The 16,638-nt window shown below is 41.1% G+C and overlaps 3 protein-coding genes across 3 annotated transcripts; all 3 read left to right on the top strand.

The window, feature by feature from the left end:
• The first annotated feature begins 300 nt into the window (after window positions 1-300).
• On the top strand, window positions 301-4,594 carry LOC109467399 (trans-1,2-dihydrobenzene-1,2-diol dehydrogenase-like). Its single transcript, XM_019765341.1, has 8 exons — window positions 301-394; window positions 578-689; window positions 973-1,136; window positions 1,641-1,768; window positions 2,316-2,434; window positions 3,144-3,268; window positions 3,600-3,747; window positions 4,234-4,594. The coding sequence occupies exons 1-8, from the start codon at window positions 302-304 to the stop codon at window positions 4,341-4,343; spliced, it is 999 nt and encodes a 332-aa protein (XP_019620900.1). The 5' UTR covers window position 301; the 3' UTR covers window positions 4,344-4,594.
• Window positions 4,595-5,040: 446 nt separating this feature from the next.
• Window positions 5,041-9,979, top strand: LOC109467398 (trans-1,2-dihydrobenzene-1,2-diol dehydrogenase-like). Its single transcript, XM_019765339.1, has 9 exons — window positions 5,041-5,061; window positions 5,429-5,558; window positions 5,793-5,904; window positions 6,355-6,518; window positions 6,960-7,093; window positions 7,529-7,647; window positions 8,370-8,494; window positions 8,972-9,119; window positions 9,638-9,979. The coding sequence occupies exons 2-9, from the start codon at window positions 5,466-5,468 to the stop codon at window positions 9,745-9,747; spliced, it is 1,005 nt and encodes a 334-aa protein (XP_019620898.1). The 5' UTR covers window positions 5,041-5,061; window positions 5,429-5,465; the 3' UTR covers window positions 9,748-9,979.
• A 759-nt stretch (window positions 9,980-10,738) lies between these two features.
• Window positions 10,739-16,375, top strand: LOC109467407 (trans-1,2-dihydrobenzene-1,2-diol dehydrogenase-like). The gene is made up of 9 exons (XM_019765348.1): window positions 10,739-10,847; window positions 11,479-11,604; window positions 12,214-12,325; window positions 13,330-13,493; window positions 13,748-13,881; window positions 14,496-14,614; window positions 15,153-15,277; window positions 15,572-15,719; window positions 16,025-16,375. Exons 2-9 carry the CDS (start codon window positions 11,512-11,514, stop codon window positions 16,132-16,134), a joined length of 1,005 nt encoding a protein of 334 aa, XP_019620907.1. The 5' UTR covers window positions 10,739-10,847; window positions 11,479-11,511; the 3' UTR covers window positions 16,135-16,375.
• The last annotated feature ends 263 nt before the right edge of the window (window positions 16,376-16,638 follow it).

Raw genomic sequence — 16,638 nt, 5'->3', positions numbered from 1 at the left:
CCAAGAGTAGGGGGCCGGCTGGATGTTGGGCGGCCGGCAAAAGCGATTTAATCAGGCTAGTGTGTGTGTATCTAAAAAGATTTGTAATCCAATACGTTACATAAAAAGGCGTTTTCGTCATTTCTGGTGGTGTCGGCCATGGCCTATCCTCTATAGCATGCCAAAAACTGGGCTAATCAGAAAACAGCCGAAGACCACCAAACCCCCAGTTCTATAAGCCAGCTACGGAGGCTAGCCATGGCCCAAGTCCCAAACGATTTATGTCACTGAGTGACTCCTGTGTAATAGGTAACACATAAACATGGCGCCGACTCGCTGGGGGTTCGTGGCCACAGGAAGAATCTGCAACGATTTCAAAGTGGCTCTCGACACACTGCCAAGGGACGAACATCAAGTAAGAGATCCTTTTTTTTACTTTGTGTTGGTCAATGCAAAGCCAACTGACCACTTCTAGGCACTGCGACATGTTATCTTCCTCTGACAATACAAAGATTTTAGCATCTATCTCCTAGTATGTCCAGATAAAGCAATTCAGATTCAGAAATTTAAATGTTTTACTTCTGTGTGTGTTATACAGGTGGTCGCTGTGGCATCTAGGAACCTTGAAACTGCCCAGACGTTTGCTAAAACTCACGACATCCCAAGAGCCTACGGATCATATGCAGAGCTTGCAACACAGGATGACATTGGTTCGTCAATTGTATTGACTTTTGTTGACATGGCCGCAGTACTCATTCCCATGTTCTAGTAGCTTTAATTCTGTATACTGACATCGCATCACGACCTTAAATAAGCTCATTCATGCTAAAACAGTCTACGCCAGAGTTTCTCTTTGCAGAAGACAAATGATCTAGATTTAACTCAATAGGCTAGAGCTATGTGTTTTTATTTTGAAACAAAGAACGTGCTTGGGACCATTTAGCTGCAAATGTGTTTAGTAAACACGTATTACTGTTAATCTGTTTACCCCAGATGTGGTGTACATTGGTGCTGTCCATACCCAGCATGCCCCAGTGACGACCATGATGCTCCAGGCGGGGAAGCCTGTCCTGTGTGAGAAGCCGATGTCAGTTAACTCCCGAGAGGCGCGGCAGATGATCGGCCTCGCTAAGGAGAACAACATCTTCTTTATGGAGGTATTCAGACTTCTCCATGATCCAAGAAATGCAAAAAAACCGTATGTTATAAAGACATCCAATGGCAATGCAGTTTTAAGGGATTGGAAACCCGATTTTTCAAAGCCAACATTCTAGTAATTTATCTACACACTGAGTTGAAACCACACTGTCTCAATGTATATTGACCCTCGTAATGGTTACGTCATGAATGGTTACTGGAAGGGCCCTGGGCTGACTTTTAGGGTACCACCCCGAAAATAAAGGACTCATCTTGGGGCTTGTTTCTGCAGTTTTGCAGTATTACATTGGCCAGGTAGTGTCCGTTTGCCAGGCAGTATCCATTGGCCTGTCTGGCAAATGCTGCCTGCCGAAAGATCTGTTTGGACATTACTAAAAGACAGCAATAAACAATATGTATATCCCTGACTAATACCTGAAAATACGAGATCCATTGACAATACTAATATACAGTAGAGGTGTCTTACGATATAGCTTTGTTTGTGTGTTTGTGTTGTGACCAAGGCTATTTGGAGTCGACACTTCCCATCGTACAAGAAAATCCGTGAGATCCTCGATTCTGGTCTTCTCGGAGATGTGAAACTGGTCACAGCATGTTTGGGAAAAGTTATAGCCGAAGCTAGGCTAGAAAGGTTAGTTTTTCTTCTTTTTTCTTTTCCTTTGACCAAGGCTATAAAAATTCGATTCTTCCCATCGTACGAGAAAGTCCGTGAGATCCTCTACTCTGGGATTATTGGAGAGGTAAAGCTGATCACCGTATGTCTTGGGAAGAATCTGCCCGTAGCTGGCTATGAACAGGAAAGGCAAGTTGTACTAGAAAGGTAACATTTGCAAAGCAAATGCATAATGTTTACCTTCGCATATGGTCTGCTCTAGATCTGTTACTCCTTACCCAAACACATTCATATACTAGTATTTGGCGACAGGAGTCTAAATCCCTCCTGCTATAAAGTATTGCAACGTGATGTAACCCAACACTAGTTACCATGGTGACGTCTGGTTCAGGTCATTGACCTTATTTGTTTGGAAAAGAAGCTTTGAAGAGGAAGCAGATCAAAAACAATGTTTTCCTTCGGTTAACATAAATACGATTAGGTTCTTGTTAAACAAATCGTTTTGAGTGACTGTCAGACATGCACGTAACAAACCCTAATTTAAAGACGTCTTTGATTTTCTTAGGTCCATAACAGGAGGAGGACTGCTTGCTCTGGGGATTTACCCGATCCAGTTTGCCACTATGGTGTTTGGAGGAGAAGAACCAGAGGACATCACTGTTAGTGGAAATCTCAGCAATGGGGGTGAGCTGTATCAAATATACCGAATGAAAGCAATGAAGCCCTGTCCTTAGTACTGAAGCCCTGTCCTTAGTACTGAAGTCCTGTCCTTAGTACTGAAGCCATGTCCATAGTACTGAAGCCCTGTCCTTAGTACTGAGGTCCTGTCCTTAGTACTGAAGCCATGTCCATAGTACTGAAGCCATGTCCATAGTACTGAAGCCCTGTCCTTAGGATTGAAGTCATGTCCTTAGTACTGAAGTCCTGTCCTTAGTACTGAAGCCATGTCCTTAGTACTGAAGTCCTGTCCTTAGTACTGAAGCCACGTCCTTAGTACTGAAGCCATGCCCTTAGTACTGAAGCCCTGTCCTTAGTATTGAAGCCCTGTCCTTAGTACTGAAGCCCTGTCCTTAGTACTGAAGCCCTGTCCTTAGTACTGAAGTCATGTCCTCAGTACTGAAGTCCTGTCCTTTGTACTGAAGCCCTGTCCTTAGTACTGAAGCCATGCCCTTAGTACTGAAGCCCTGTCCTTAGGACAGGGCTTCATTACTAAGGACAGGGCTTCAATACTTAGTACTGAAGTCCTGTCCTCAGTACTGAAGCCCCCTGTCCTTAGTACTGAAGTCATGTCCTTAGTACTGAAGTCCTGTCCTTAGTACGGAAGTCCTATCCCCTCTTTAGTACTAAAGTTCTGTCCTGTACTTATCACTAACCGTTTAATGTTAACGCACAGGGGTGGATGAGACTGTTACCATTGTGCTGAAGTATAGCGGCAACAGGATGGCAACACTGGTCTGTAGCGCATCCGCACAGCTCGCTCAAGAAGCGTATGTCTACGGGACAAAGGGCTCTGTCAAGGTGTGTGCAAATGTCAGAAGCGTAGGCCTTTTCCAGGCGTTTCGCTTACTTTTGTTATTTTCATACATGTATTTTCAAATATGCAGTCTACACACTAGTATTCCACCCCCCCACAAAAAAAAATTCAGGCTCTGCCAGCCTCTAGCTTGATCATGAAAACTATATTCGGCACAACTCACGTCGCAAACAAAAAGTATCTGACATTTTGTAGCAAATCAAACTGATAAACAACGGATAGACATGTTACAGAGTGGTAATCAAAATATGCAGGGTTTGAAAAAAAGACAGTGTACAAACATGTGTAATTTTCTATATCATATATGTTTTGCAGATCCCAACTTTCTGGTGTCCTACAGAGGTAATCTCCCCGGACGGTACCCATGAATTTCCCCTCCCTCCACCAGAGAAGCCGCTCATGTTTGAAAACAGCACCGGGATGAGATATGAGGCCATGGAAGTCAGGAGGTGTCTTCAGGAAGGTCAGAATGTTAAAATGTGTTAAGCAGAGAAACCCACGGCGTTATTACTGAAGTCCTGTCCTTAGTACTAAGGCCCTGTCCTTAGTACTGAATTCCTGTCCTTAGTACTGAATTCCTGTTCTTAGTACTGGAGCCATGTCCTTAGTACTGGAGCCCTGTCCTTAGTACTGGAGCCCTGTCCTTAGTACTGAATTCCTGTTCTTAGTACTGGAGCCCTGTCCTTAGTACTGGAGCCCTGTCCTTAGTACTGGAGCCCTGTCCTTAGTACTGAAGACTTGTCCTTAGTAGTACTGAAGCCCTGTCCTTAGTACTGAAGCCCTGTCCTTAGTACTGAAGTCTTGCCCACTGTCCTTAGTACTGAAGACCTGTCGGTACCAATGATGTTGAGAACTTGAGACTCAACCATTATCCGATCTAGTCATTTAACAAGGGTAACGTTATTGTTCTGATTTTCATCATTATAACGTTAATTATTTTTATTTGCAGGTTTGATTGAAAGTCCCCTGATGACCCACGCCATGAGCCTACAGATAGCCGGTATTCTGGACCAGGCACGGAAAGTTGTTGGGGTGGTGTACGACCAAGACAAGGAGTAAACCACAAAATGGCGACGAGAAAGTAGAAGCTTAAACTCTCTCAGGAAATAGAAAGATATACATTTAATTTGGTTCCCTGATTTATGAACCATATGAGATGCTCGATCGACATTATTATATTAGTCTACCTCGAAAGCCAGATATTAATAATAACTATAATAACTATGAAATAAAATTCTTTAAGAATATTCATTAACTTTAAATTTTCAGTAAACGTATGCCTCAGGGAGTAGGACTGGAGAGTTTTCAACCTACGGGGAAAATCTGTCTCAATAAAAGTCCTTCAAAAGTTGTTCTTGGTACTTTGTACACTGTCTTTTTTGTTGTCATCCTATCTGATCCATCTAAATGTTAAATAATTCAATCCGTCAATACGAATATCTAAGCGGAAAAATATGAGGATTTGCGTTTTCCGGAGTTTTCCAAACCTTTTTTTTTAATTTTTATGAGAGATAGAATTATAGCAGTCTAGCGTGTAATGATCTTTATGCCTGTTTGTTTTACGATTTTCGCTACAGTTTATCAAACGTACACCTAGTGATTTGTAATATCATTTTTTCTTCACACAATAAAGAAAATGCGTTCTTTTTGAGGGATAGATTAAGAAATGGGGAGATGATACATTCAGGCAGCAAAATGTCTACAACAGACGACCCAGTCAGAAGGGGTCAAAGGTTACCAGCTGGTGGGAGGGGAGTGGCACATGTGACGTGAACAGGTAAGGGTCCAGGTAAAACTTTACCTTTGTAACTTAAGACGAAACAGGCGTAAAGAAAGAGAGATTTCAGCAGGGTTTTACATATTTAGTATCAGCAACTAACAGTCAGCGTTCTGTCCATAAAATAACATACGTTTGAGCTCAAAATAGTAAAAGGATCTAACCCATGTCGGTCTGCTCTGACAATAACAATAATAATCACGCAGACGAGACAAAGTCCGTAAATATCTATAGTGTGTCTTAATTGATTCTTAAAATCAGACGTTCGTGCACCTCATATTTGGTCCAAAGACATAAGACTAAATAGGCATCTAATTCAATGAGAACAACTTTGCGGAAAGAGACCTCAAAATGTTGTTTTCCTCAGTACGTGGTCAGACTAGCTCGACAACTAAGCCTGTACTATGGCGCCGACTCGATGGGGGTTCGTGAGCGCTGGGAAAATCTCCAACGACTTTAAGGTGGCCCTGGACACTCTGCCGAAGGAAGAACATCAAGTGAGCTCCGGAGTTTACTACAATTTCCTTTAATGACAAGTTTTAACTGTGAACTGTTGTTTTCCTACTCATTTTGAGGACTGAATTTCTGCTAAAATAACAATGCTTAAACAGGGCAACAACCAGACAAGATATTGTTCTTATCAATTTGTCTTTGCAATTCAAATTTAATCATACTTATTCATCAGTCTATCAATTTAAATCTTTGTTACGTATTATTTCAATATTGTAAAGGTTGTGGCTGTGGCAGCTAGAAACCTCGAAAGTGCCCAGAACTTTGCTGAAACTCACAACATTCCAACAGCTTATGGGTCATATGCAGAGCTAGCAGCACAGAAGGATATAGGTAAGATTTTTTAAATTATTAAATCAATTGACTACAATTCTAAAGACTTTTAATAAGTAGACTAATGTCTCATTTTGTAGATAATGACATTTTTTCAGCATATTTGTAAAGGAGTTTGTAAATGACAGAAGAAAAAGATTAATATAACTAGAAATTTAACATTTGCAAAGCAAATGCATAAATGTTTACCATTGCATATGGTCTGCTCTGTTAATTCTTACTCAAACACATTCATATATATATTATATGGTGACAGGAGTCTAAATCCCTCCTGCTGTAAAATTGCAACATGATGTAACCCAACACCAGTTACCAGGGAAGCAGACGTCTGGTTCAGGTCATTGACCTCACTTGTTTGGAGAAGGAGAGGAAGAAGAAACAGAGCAAAAACAATATGGTAATCATAAATCTAGATGGTAGGGTTTACATAAATTTTTCAATTCACCCCAGATGTTGTGTACATCGGAGCCATCCATACCCAGCATGCCCCAGTGACGACCATGATGCTCCAGGCAGGGAAGCCTGTCCTGTGTGAGAAGCCGATGTCAGTCAACTCCCGAGAGGCGCGGCAGATGATCGGCCTCGCTAAGGAGAACAACATCTTCTTTATGGAGGTATTCAGGCATCTTTAAGAAAGTTTGTCATGTGTCATATCATGTATTCATCTATTTGTATTAGACTTGTAGCCCAAGCCCATAAATATAAAATATTTTAAACACAATTAAACAAAACTTTATCCTAACTGTAAACTAAGTTGGTGCTGTAGCAAAGAGTGTGTAATGCTGTTGATTGTTTCCTAAAGTGATGAGGAAAGAAAGAGAGAGAAAGAAAGAAAGAAGAAAAGTCATGAGTTTCTGTAAAGCAAAGATTGTCACAACAGCTTAGAAAATATGTTTAAAGTTAAAACTTTAGATCCAACACAAAGACATTCATCTAGAGCTTTCAACCAGTCACTCTTGTCTTCCTCAGTAGACTGACCAAGTGAGGCTTGTCATTTGGCTTTAACATAAGATAAACTTTATCCTTATTATGAAGTAATTCATGTTTTGTTACAGGCTGTTTGGAGTCGTTTCTTCCCAGTGTACAAAAAAATCCGTGAAATCATCGAGTCAGGGGCAGTTGGGGAGGTTAAGGCAGTGACTGCATGTTTCGGGGGTAACATCAGCCATATACCCAGGGTAAAAGAAAGGTCAGTAAATGTTGCTGTTGTTATTTGACTCTTTTAACTGAGCATTTGATCATGTTTATCTTACTTGTAATACCGAACATGCCATCCAAATCAGTTTAATCACAGAATACTAGAAAGCTTTAAACAACTTCTGCAATTAAATGTGCAAAGATTAAATGTAACAATTCATTTGGTATAATATAGCCTGCCACCATGCTGTGTGCCTGCGAAGCTGGTGTGTTACACAGAGGGGCGGTTATACCTTCTATACTGATCCAAATATGTACAGGGCCCACTTGTTTCATCATTTAGTTCTGCTTTGTTTGATATTGTCACATTTACACTCAGTTGTATAGTTTTATGAATATCATTTCTTTGCAAATCATCTGTACATGTGCCACTTACTGTGTTCTACTGGAAGCAAATAACTTGTAACTGGATCTGTGATCTTGTTAGATCCATGGCAGGTGGATCCCTGCTGGATCTGGGGATCTATGTGATCCAGTTTGCCACTATGGTGTTTGGAGGAGAGGAACCAGAGGACATCACCACTAGTGGACACCTCAGTGATGGGGGTGAGCTACTATTGTTTCCCCTTGCCACTGGCCAACTATACTATATTTTAGACAACTTTATCATAGAGAGCTAAATTTGGCTGTATTCCTACCTGTCTGCAACTGTATATAGCCGGACTATACTAGCCTCTATCAGGCTTCAGAAGCAGCTGTAAAGAGTAGATATCGGCCAAATAGAGTTAGTGTCCAACAAAGGAGTACAGTTTGTCACTCTGAACTGTAGACTAACTCCTCTGGTATGCTGCCTGTCTACTTGGCCAATTTCTCATTCCAGCTGCCTATGAAGCCTGGTAGAGGCTAGGACTACATGTGTAACAAACAAAAGATTTGTATGTGCAGGTACATGGTTGCAACTTCTAATAATATTGGAAAACATATTGCTTTTGCTGTGTTTCTTCTTCTTCCTCTTGTTCTCCAAACCAAGAAGGTCAATGACCTGAACCAGACGCTTGCCACCATCGCATGGTAACTAATTACATCATGTTGCAATTTTATAGCAGGAGGGATTTAGACTCCTGTCTGACTATATATATGAATGTGTTTGAGTAAGAATTAACGGTAGACCATATGCAAACTTTAAGGTAAACATTATGCATTTGCTTCACAAATGTTACCTTTCTAGTATTACATCTAAACTACATGCACCTGTCACAAACTAAATCTTAACACATCTAGCTCTGTTTACTTAAAAGCTACTCTGACTAATGATGTTGTTGTTGCAGGAGTTGATGAGATAGTGACTGTAGTGCTGAAGTACAGTGGGAACAGGATGGCCACACTTCTGTGCTGTATGTCTGCAGTTGTGGCAAACGAGGCTTATGTGTGTGGGACAAAGGCTTCTCTTAAGGTGTGGACATTATTCTAGATGTGGACTGTTGCTGTAATGTATTATGCAAAAATGATGATATACATACATTTATAAGCTTTGAGGTTATATGTTCCAAACTAAAAACATGGCAACAAAAACATAAAATTATGATACTTACCAAAGGAATATATATTGTTTTTGATATCTTTTTCTTCTTCTCTTCCAAAGCAAGAAGGTCAATGACCTAAACCAGACATCTGTCACCATAGTAACTGGTGTTGGGTTACATCATGTTGCAATTTTTTAGCAGGAGGGATTTACACTCCTGTCTGACCAAATGTATACATAACATTATATGAATGTATTTGAGTAAGAATTAACCAAACAGGCCATATGCGAAGGTAAACATTATGGATTTGCTTCGCAAAAATTGCAAATGTTACCTTTCTAGTTCTAAAAGTATTAAGTTATATAAAATGATCACCAAGTACACCTGAATTTTCTTACATTTTTCAGATTCCAAACTTCTGGTGTCCTACAGAGGTGATCTCCCCGGACGGTACCCATGAGTTTCCCCTCCCTCCACCAGAGAAGCCGCTCAACTTTAAAAACTCCACCGGGATGAGATATGAGGCCATGGAAGTCAGGAGGTGTCTTCAGGAAGGTCAGAATATTCAAATGTATTAAGAATAGAAGCTCTACAATATTAGTACTGAAGTCCGGTCCCTGTCCTTAGTACTGAAACCCTGTCCCAGGCCTTAATACTGAAGTCCTGTCCTTAGTACTGAAGCCCTGTCCTTAGTACTGAAGCTCTGGCCTTAGTACTGAAGCCCTGTCCTTAGTACTGAAGTCCTGTCCTTAGTACTGGGGCCCTATCCTTAGTACTGAAGCCCTGTCCTTAGTACTAAAGTCCTGTCCTTAGTTCTGAAGTCCTGTCCTTGGTACTGAAGTCCTGTCCTTGGTACTGAAGTCCTGTGCTTAGTACTGAAGTTCTGTCCTTATTACTGAAGTCCTGTTCACTGTCCTTAGTATTGAAGTCTTGTCCCCTGCCCTTTGTACACTTTGTTTGGTAGGTATCTCTCAAAGTAGTCCTTAATGTTTTGTTGTATGGTATGTCTTTTCAGGTGCATTGAGACTTCACATTGACTTTGTTCTGACACTCTGTTCTTTTCCCTATTTCAGGTTTGATTGAGAGTCCCCTGATGACCCACGCCATGAGCCTACAGATAGCCGGTATCATGGACCAGGCACGGAAGGTGGTCGGGGTGGTGTACGACCAGGACAAGGAATAAAACACCATTAATAAGGGAGTGATTTTGTGATCTTAAATTAAAATGGAATGGGGCCTTATCAGAGGGCCTGCATGGGGGGTAGTGATTACAAATTATGTAAGATTTTTGCCACCGATTACGAATTACGCTTAACTCTGAGAACTGATCATGAACCATTACATGTTACCACTAATGTACTGATAACGAATTAAGATGATTTAGGGCTGCTGCCTACAGATTACGAAGATTAAAAAGGCCTGATTAAAAAGGCCTTATGAAAAAGGGCATGCAGGCTCTTTTCCTACTTATTTGAAGATGCAAAACTAAGTCAGAAGCACCACAGTACCTTATAGTGATAATAAATTATATTTTTTCAGATGGCATACAAATATAAATGTGTCTTTCTTTGGAGAGAAGACTGATGTTAATGTTACCTTGATGTTACCCCATACAGTGTAGATGAGAAATAACTCAACTGATAAGGTAATAATGTAATGTATCTACCATAAAAGCTGATATACGCTGAAAGTAACCTTACTTTATATGCCTTTAATGGGAAAGGATGGTTGTTTTAAAAAATTGTATGTACAACACTAGACAATGTATTTGTCATTGAGTAACAATGTTGGGATAGTGGTTGGTACCAGAATGTGTGCAATAAAATATATTACAAGTTGTCTGTTGTGGAGGCTATTTTAATTTATCAAATAATTGTGTTAGCACCTTTAATACAGCAATTTAATACAGGCTGTAGTAGCTGATAAGATTCTGAGGAAAAGCTGCACTTTGTATCAAAGTCGGTAGATGTCACCTCAGCACAGATTAGTAGACCACCATGCAGAAATCTTAATGCCTCCATACTTTATACTCTTCGGTAAACGCGTAATATTTTAAAGTAAGTAACGGTTACTCTTTTAACAGAACTGGAGAAAACTATTTCATATTTGATAGGTATTATGAACAAATTATTATGGTGGTAACTGTTCAGAATGATAAGGCAATGAAAGAAATACGGTAGACGCCTAAAATATATCAGCTGATGGGGTCAAACAAAGTTCAGTAGTGTTTCGGTGGGGAGGCACGCGAAACTTTCACTGGAGTGAAAGGTATTCTACAAAGAGGTAAGGAAGAAATATGCATTAATTAAGAATAATCAGGTATGGCAGATCTCTTGATTTAGGTACAATGCATGCTTTTTCAAATAGTTTGAGATAAAAATAGGTGTCGTCTGCCTGCTAGCTGCATTCCGTATGTCACAATTTAATTTACGATGCAGTTTGTTTTTCCATGGAGGTAGAAAAAAGGAACCTCCGTGGTTTTTCACACTAGAAAATGATTCAAATGTAGGCCCAGCTTGTCCAGCAAGTCTAGTAAGTCGAATAAAGTAACGCATGACTAGACACTCGTGTCCATATTTTAATCCAAATTTCACTAGTGTCTTGAAATATAATAAAATACAATATGTTATTGTGTTGGACAAATGGACAAAAACGTTTTGGGTTTCAATTCAAGAATTTTACCTGACATTTTATGATATAACGTTAACGTTATACTATTTTTTTTGTTAAGTCATTGTGACTTGCGGGTGTTCTGATCGTGGTGTAACAAATTATCATGCAATAGCCGTAATAGTATAGTTACTTATTGTAGCGTGTCCTGGTTAATAAGTAACGTCAACCCAATTAACATTGTGCAGATTCATGGACTTGGACGTTAAATAGTAACAAAGCCCTTAGTGTTGCTTCATTCCAGAGTGTTGAAGTTAATAAGTAACGTCAAGTCAACATGGCGCCGACTCGCTGGGGGTTTGTGAGCGCAGGGAGGATCAGCAACGAGTTCAAAATCGCTCTGGACACCCTCCCTCAAGACGAACATCAGGTAAAGGAATTGTTAGCTAGAAAGGTAACATTTGCAAAGCAAATGCATACTAAGTAATGTTAACCTTCGCATATGGTCTGCTCTGTTAATTCATACTCAAACACATTCACATATATTCATTATTCAGACCGGAGTCTAAATCCCTCCTGCTATAAAATTGCAACATGATGTAACCCAACACAAGTTACCATGGTGATAGACATCTGGTTCAGGTCATTGACCTTATTGGTTTGGACAAGAAGAAGAAGAGGAGGAAACAGAGCAAAAACAATATGTTTTCTGAAGATAAATATCAATTTGCTTAATTCCGGAGTCTAAACTCGGAACTGTGGATTTTTCACTAGAATATGAGAGTTTTATCCAGTCAACCTGGTTTCTTTGAAGACATAAAATCTTAATCTCAAAGCAGTATCCTATGGTGGCAAGGCAGTATCCATTGAATTTGTTGGCTAAATCAGTAGTATAAATGGATACTCCTCTGGATCTGTCTTCCCACCGTAGGATCTGCTTGGAGATTAATAAAACCTCATCTATACATTTGAAACTATAGCAATATACTGGTTATTAGATTCAGATTCAAAGATTTGAAGTTCTTTCCTGTTGGTATAGGTTGTGGCTGTGGCAGCCAGAAGTCTGGAGAGTGCCCAGAAGTTTGCTAAACATCACGACATCCCGAGGGCTTACGGATCATATGCAGAGCTGGCAGCACAGGACGACATAGGTAAAATATATGGATAGATATCAATAACATAACATTGGACATGAGGGCTGGAAATACCATCTGCATATGAACCTTAGTGCAGGCAGAATTGGGCCTCACTGTGCAGGTATTTCTGATTTTTACCTACCCTGTAAAGATACTAATTACGTACTGAGATCTCTGTCCCTAGCACTGAAATGCTGTCCCTGTCCCTAGTTCTGAAATCCCTGTCCCTAGCACTGAAATGCTGTCCCTGTCCCTAGTACTAAAATCCCTGTCCCTAGTACTGAAATCCCTGTCCCTAGCACTGAAATGCTGTCCCTGTCCCTAGTACTAAAATCCCTGTCCCTAGTACTAAAATCCCTGTCCCTAGTACTGAAATCCCTGTCCCTAGCACTGAAATGCTGTCCCCTGTCCCTAGTACTGAAATCCCTGTCCCTAGTACTGCAATGCTGTCCCTGTCCCTAGTACTAAAATCCCTGTCCCTAGTACTGAAATCCCTGTCCCTGTCCCTAGTACTGAAATCCCTGTCCCTAGCACTGAAATGCTGTCCCTGTCCCTAGTACTGAAATCCCTGTCCCTAGCACTGAAATGCTGTCCCTGTCCCTAGTACTGAAATCCCTGTCCCTAGTACTGCAATGCTGTCCCTGTCCCCAGTGTCATAATGGAATAGTGCATTGGGCTGAGTGAGTTATGATATCTGGGTTGTACACATATTTTCAATCTCCGGTTGATGTTTACCTTCGCAGAAGGAAATCATATGTTTTGTTCTGTTTCTTCTTCCTCTTCCTCAAACAAATAAGGTCAATGAGCTGAACCAGACATCTGTTACCATGCCATGGTAACTAGTGTTGGGTTACATCATGTTGCAATTTTATAGTAGGAGGGATTTGGACTCCTGTCACCATATATATGAATGTGTTTGAGTAAGAATTAGATAGAGTAGACCATATGTGAAGGTAAACATTATGCATTTGCTTTGCAAATGTTATCTTTCTAGTTTTTGTTTGTTTCATTTTACCCAGATGCTATATACATCGGCGCCATCCATACCCAGCATGCCCCAGTGACGACCATGATGCTCCAGGCGGGGAAGCCTGTCCTGTGTGAGAAGCCGATGTCAGTCAACTCCCGAGAGGCGCGGCAGATGATCGGCCTCGCTAAGGAGAAAAACATCTTCTTTATGGAGGTAGTTTTGTAGCCTTCTTTGCAGGCTCTGTGACTTGGGCAGCCAGCACAGGAAAAATTTTTTTCGAGCATTGAGGAGCAAAAATCCGGATGGTACCCAGGCTAATTCTTGCTTTTTATTAGAGTTAAATTAGATAATTATGTAATTCGGAAGTACACTCCGTTATTGTCAATACAGTATACTCACGGTTGTACTATAAAAAATAATGTTGGATTTTATGTTATAAGGATTGTTGTTTTTGTTTGAAACATTAGGCTGCTTGGAGTCGTTTCTTTCCGGTGTACCTGAAAGCCCGTGAAATAATGGACTCAGGAGGAATTGGGGACGTGAGACTGGTCACCGCGTGTTTTGGATTTCCGAAGGGCGATGAGCCAAGGATGAAGGAAAGGTGAGTTAGCACGATTCTGCTTTCATCATGGTCACTTACATGGTCAACTTTACCTTCTGATCCTTAAGCCTCGGTCACCCCGTGGATTCACCCCGGGTACGAGCCAGTACGGGCAACGCGCGTGCCCCAGGCGTACCGTATATAAGACGAACGTGTGAGTACAGCCTCCTTACGGTAAAGTGGCAATCGCACAGAGATCGTACGTTGTAAGCACGTACAACTCACTTACCACTTGAACAATGCACGCAACGGCTCACGGCCAGATGTGGCGTACGTGCAGACCACACCTTGCGCAACCGTGCGAGTGATGTGTGTTGACGCCACTCCTTCACTATGTTTTCAGAAAAACGTAGCCAACGTGGCCTAAAAAACTTTTCTCAGTTTTCTGTTCCTCTTAATGTTTTGGTTAAGCCCCTGTTACACATTCATGGATTTGGCCTCCCAAATGGCCCCTTGGGCTAGTCCTGATGACCATGAGACATGGCCATACCTCTTCTGTTTCCATTTACTTAGGTTATGTTCCAAAACAGCATTATGTCCACTTTGAAATTAAACAAATTTTAGTACCAGATCCAGATTTTCTAATTTGTTGATGAATCTGTGATCTTGTTAAGATCCCAGGCAGGTGGATCTCTGATGGATCTCGGCTTCTATCCAGTCCAGTTTGCCAACTTTGTGTTCAAAGGAGAAGAACCAGAGGACATCACTGTTAGCGGACACCTAACTGACAGCGGTGAGCCATTATTATGTTTACCAAAGGAAAACATATTGTTTTGCTCTGTTTCCTCTTCTTCTTCTCCAAACAAATAAGGTCAATGACCTGAACCAGACGTCTGTCGCCATGGTAACTAGTGTTGGGTTACATCATGTTGCAATTTTATAGCAGGAGGGATTTAGACTCCTGTCTGACCATATATATATTATGAATGTTTGAGTAAGAATTAGCAGAGCAGATCATAAGCAAAGGTAAACATTATGCACCTGCTTTGCAAATGTAACCTTTTTAGTAATATCTAAGTTGTTCTTTATTGTCATCAAAATTTAACCCCAAATTTAATGAATAACATCTTCCAGAGACACTAAATGTACTGTATGAAAAAAAATCATCAGCTTCAAAATAGCTCCATTTGCAACCAGACATTTTGTAACCTGACTCCAAAAGCACGTTTCTTGCCGTTTCAACTTCAAAAGGGGTTTTCTATTGGCTAAGAGTGGTGTAAATGTAATGATACATGTTATAGCTGATACATGTCAACGCTGTGTTGTTACAGAAGTGGACGAGACTGTGAGCATCATCCTGAAGTACAGCGGGAACAGGATGGCCACCCTGGTCTGCTGCATGACCTCACTCCTGGCTAACGAGGCTTACGTGTACGGGACCAAGGGAACTCTCAAGGTGTGGGCTTACTCCAGCGGATTAGTATTGTTAACCTTCCCAGAAGGAATACATAATTGTTTTTGCTCTGTTTCTTTTTCTTCTTCTCCTCCAAACAAGTAGGGTCAATGACAAGGATCACATGGCTGTCGCCATGGTAGCTGGTGCTGTAGCAGGCACCCTGTGGTGAAAAAAGCAGGCTGGTCGTTTCTTTGTGTAGTAGCGCCCTCTTGCAAAATACCCCAACAGTGCAAGCAGTCTGCTTTTTCCACAAATCCCAATTGTATGCATCATTTCTATGATGACATTTTGCAGATTCCATCCTTCTGGAGTCCTCAAGAGCTGGTTGCTCCAGACGGGACCCACAAGTTCCCCCTCCCCCCAGCTGGGAAACCCATCAACTACTTCAACGCTACAGGGATGAGGTACGAGGCCATGGAAGTCAGGAGGTGTCTTCAGGAAGGTTAGAATATTCAAATGTATCAAGAACAGAAGCCCTGTCCTTAGTACTGAAGCTCTCTCGTGAGTACTGAAGCCCTGTCCTTAGTACCGAAGCCCTGTCCTTAGTACTGAAGCCCTGTCCTTATTACTGAAGCCCTGTCCTTGGTACTGAAGCCCTGTCCTTAGTACTGAAGCCCTGTCCTTAGTACTGAAACCCTGTCCCAGGCCTTAGTACCGAAGCCCTGTCCCTGTCCTTAGTACTGAAGCACTGTCCTTAGTACTGAAACCCTGTCTGTAGAACTGAAACCAGTTCTGTGTCTCTCACAGATTTGATTGAGAGTCCCCTGATGACCCACGCCATGAGCCTACAGATAGCCGGTATCCTGGACCAGGCACGGAAGGTCGTCGGGGTGGTGTTCGACCAAGATAAGGAGTGAACCACTCGCTACATGGGGGAGATGAGGCAGGAAAAAAAACCACCACCGCAAAGGATGGACGAAAGTAAAGTTACTGGCTGCTGTGCAAAGAAATTCATCCACTAATATTCACACACATGGTGCTAATGTATCAAATACTGTGTCAGATACTGGTAATTTGGCCTAGTAGGTAAATTTGCAGTACATTGTACATGTACAATGGGCAATTAGATACTGCAGAATTATGTGTAATACATATTGCTCATTCTTAAAAATATGAAGTTCAACTGATCATGCTCCAAAAAAGACTATTGTTGCAAATCAAAATGATGTGAGCTATTGTTTTAAGGGTGTTTGAGTTCTTTGTGCATTGTCATGCAAAAGTATCATTTCAGAGAAGTATCAGTGTGTATTCTAATGTACACAATTCACAAAGATATCACACAAATCTTGCTGTTAGCATGACAAAAATCAACAAGTACCTCAATTATTAAGGAATGGACACAATTTCATATCTAATTATAT

Source organism: Branchiostoma belcheri, unplaced genomic scaffold, assembly GCF_001625305.1.
Source record: "Branchiostoma belcheri isolate BF01 breed outbred unplaced genomic scaffold, Haploidv18h27 scaffold18, whole genome shotgun sequence".
Classification (NCBI taxonomy): Eukaryota; Metazoa; Chordata; class Leptocardii; order Amphioxiformes; family Branchiostomatidae; genus Branchiostoma; species Branchiostoma belcheri.
The sequence above is the reverse complement of the archived record's forward strand: the minus strand, read 5'-3'. Positions and strand labels throughout refer to the sequence as shown.

What these genes read in the sequence shown, in the direction of transcription:
- LOC109467399 (XM_019765341.1), top strand. Translation starts at nt 302, where the DNA reads ATGGCGCCGACTCGCTGGGGGTTCGTGGCCACAGGAAGAATCTGCAAC. An exon ending in GCCGAAGCTAGGCTAGAAAG is followed by an intron (nt 1,769 to 2,315) that starts GTTAGTTTTTCT and finishes TGATTTTCTTAG; the next exon opens with GTCCATAACAGGAGGAGGAC. An exon ending in CAGGAGGTGTCTTCAGGAAG is followed by an intron (nt 3,748 to 4,233) that starts GTCAGAATGTTA and finishes TTTTATTTGCAG; the next exon opens with GTTTGATTGAAAGTCCCCTG.
- LOC109467398 (XM_019765339.1), top strand. Translation starts at nt 5,466, where the DNA reads ATGGCGCCGACTCGATGGGGGTTCGTGAGCGCTGGGAAAATCTCCAAC. An exon ending in ACAACATCTTCTTTATGGAG is followed by an intron (nt 6,519 to 6,959) that starts GTATTCAGGCAT and finishes GTTTTGTTACAG; the next exon opens with GCTGTTTGGAGTCGTTTCTT. An exon ending in ATACCCAGGGTAAAAGAAAG is followed by an intron (nt 7,094 to 7,528) that starts GTCAGTAAATGT and finishes TGATCTTGTTAG; the next exon opens with ATCCATGGCAGGTGGATCCC.
- LOC109467407 (XM_019765348.1), top strand. Translation starts at nt 11,512, where the DNA reads ATGGCGCCGACTCGCTGGGGGTTTGTGAGCGCAGGGAGGATCAGCAAC. An exon ending in AAAACATCTTCTTTATGGAG is followed by an intron (nt 13,494 to 13,747) that starts GTAGTTTTGTAG and finishes TTGAAACATTAG; the next exon opens with GCTGCTTGGAGTCGTTTCTT. An exon ending in GGACCAAGGGAACTCTCAAG is followed by an intron (nt 15,278 to 15,571) that starts GTGTGGGCTTAC and finishes GACATTTTGCAG; the next exon opens with ATTCCATCCTTCTGGAGTCC.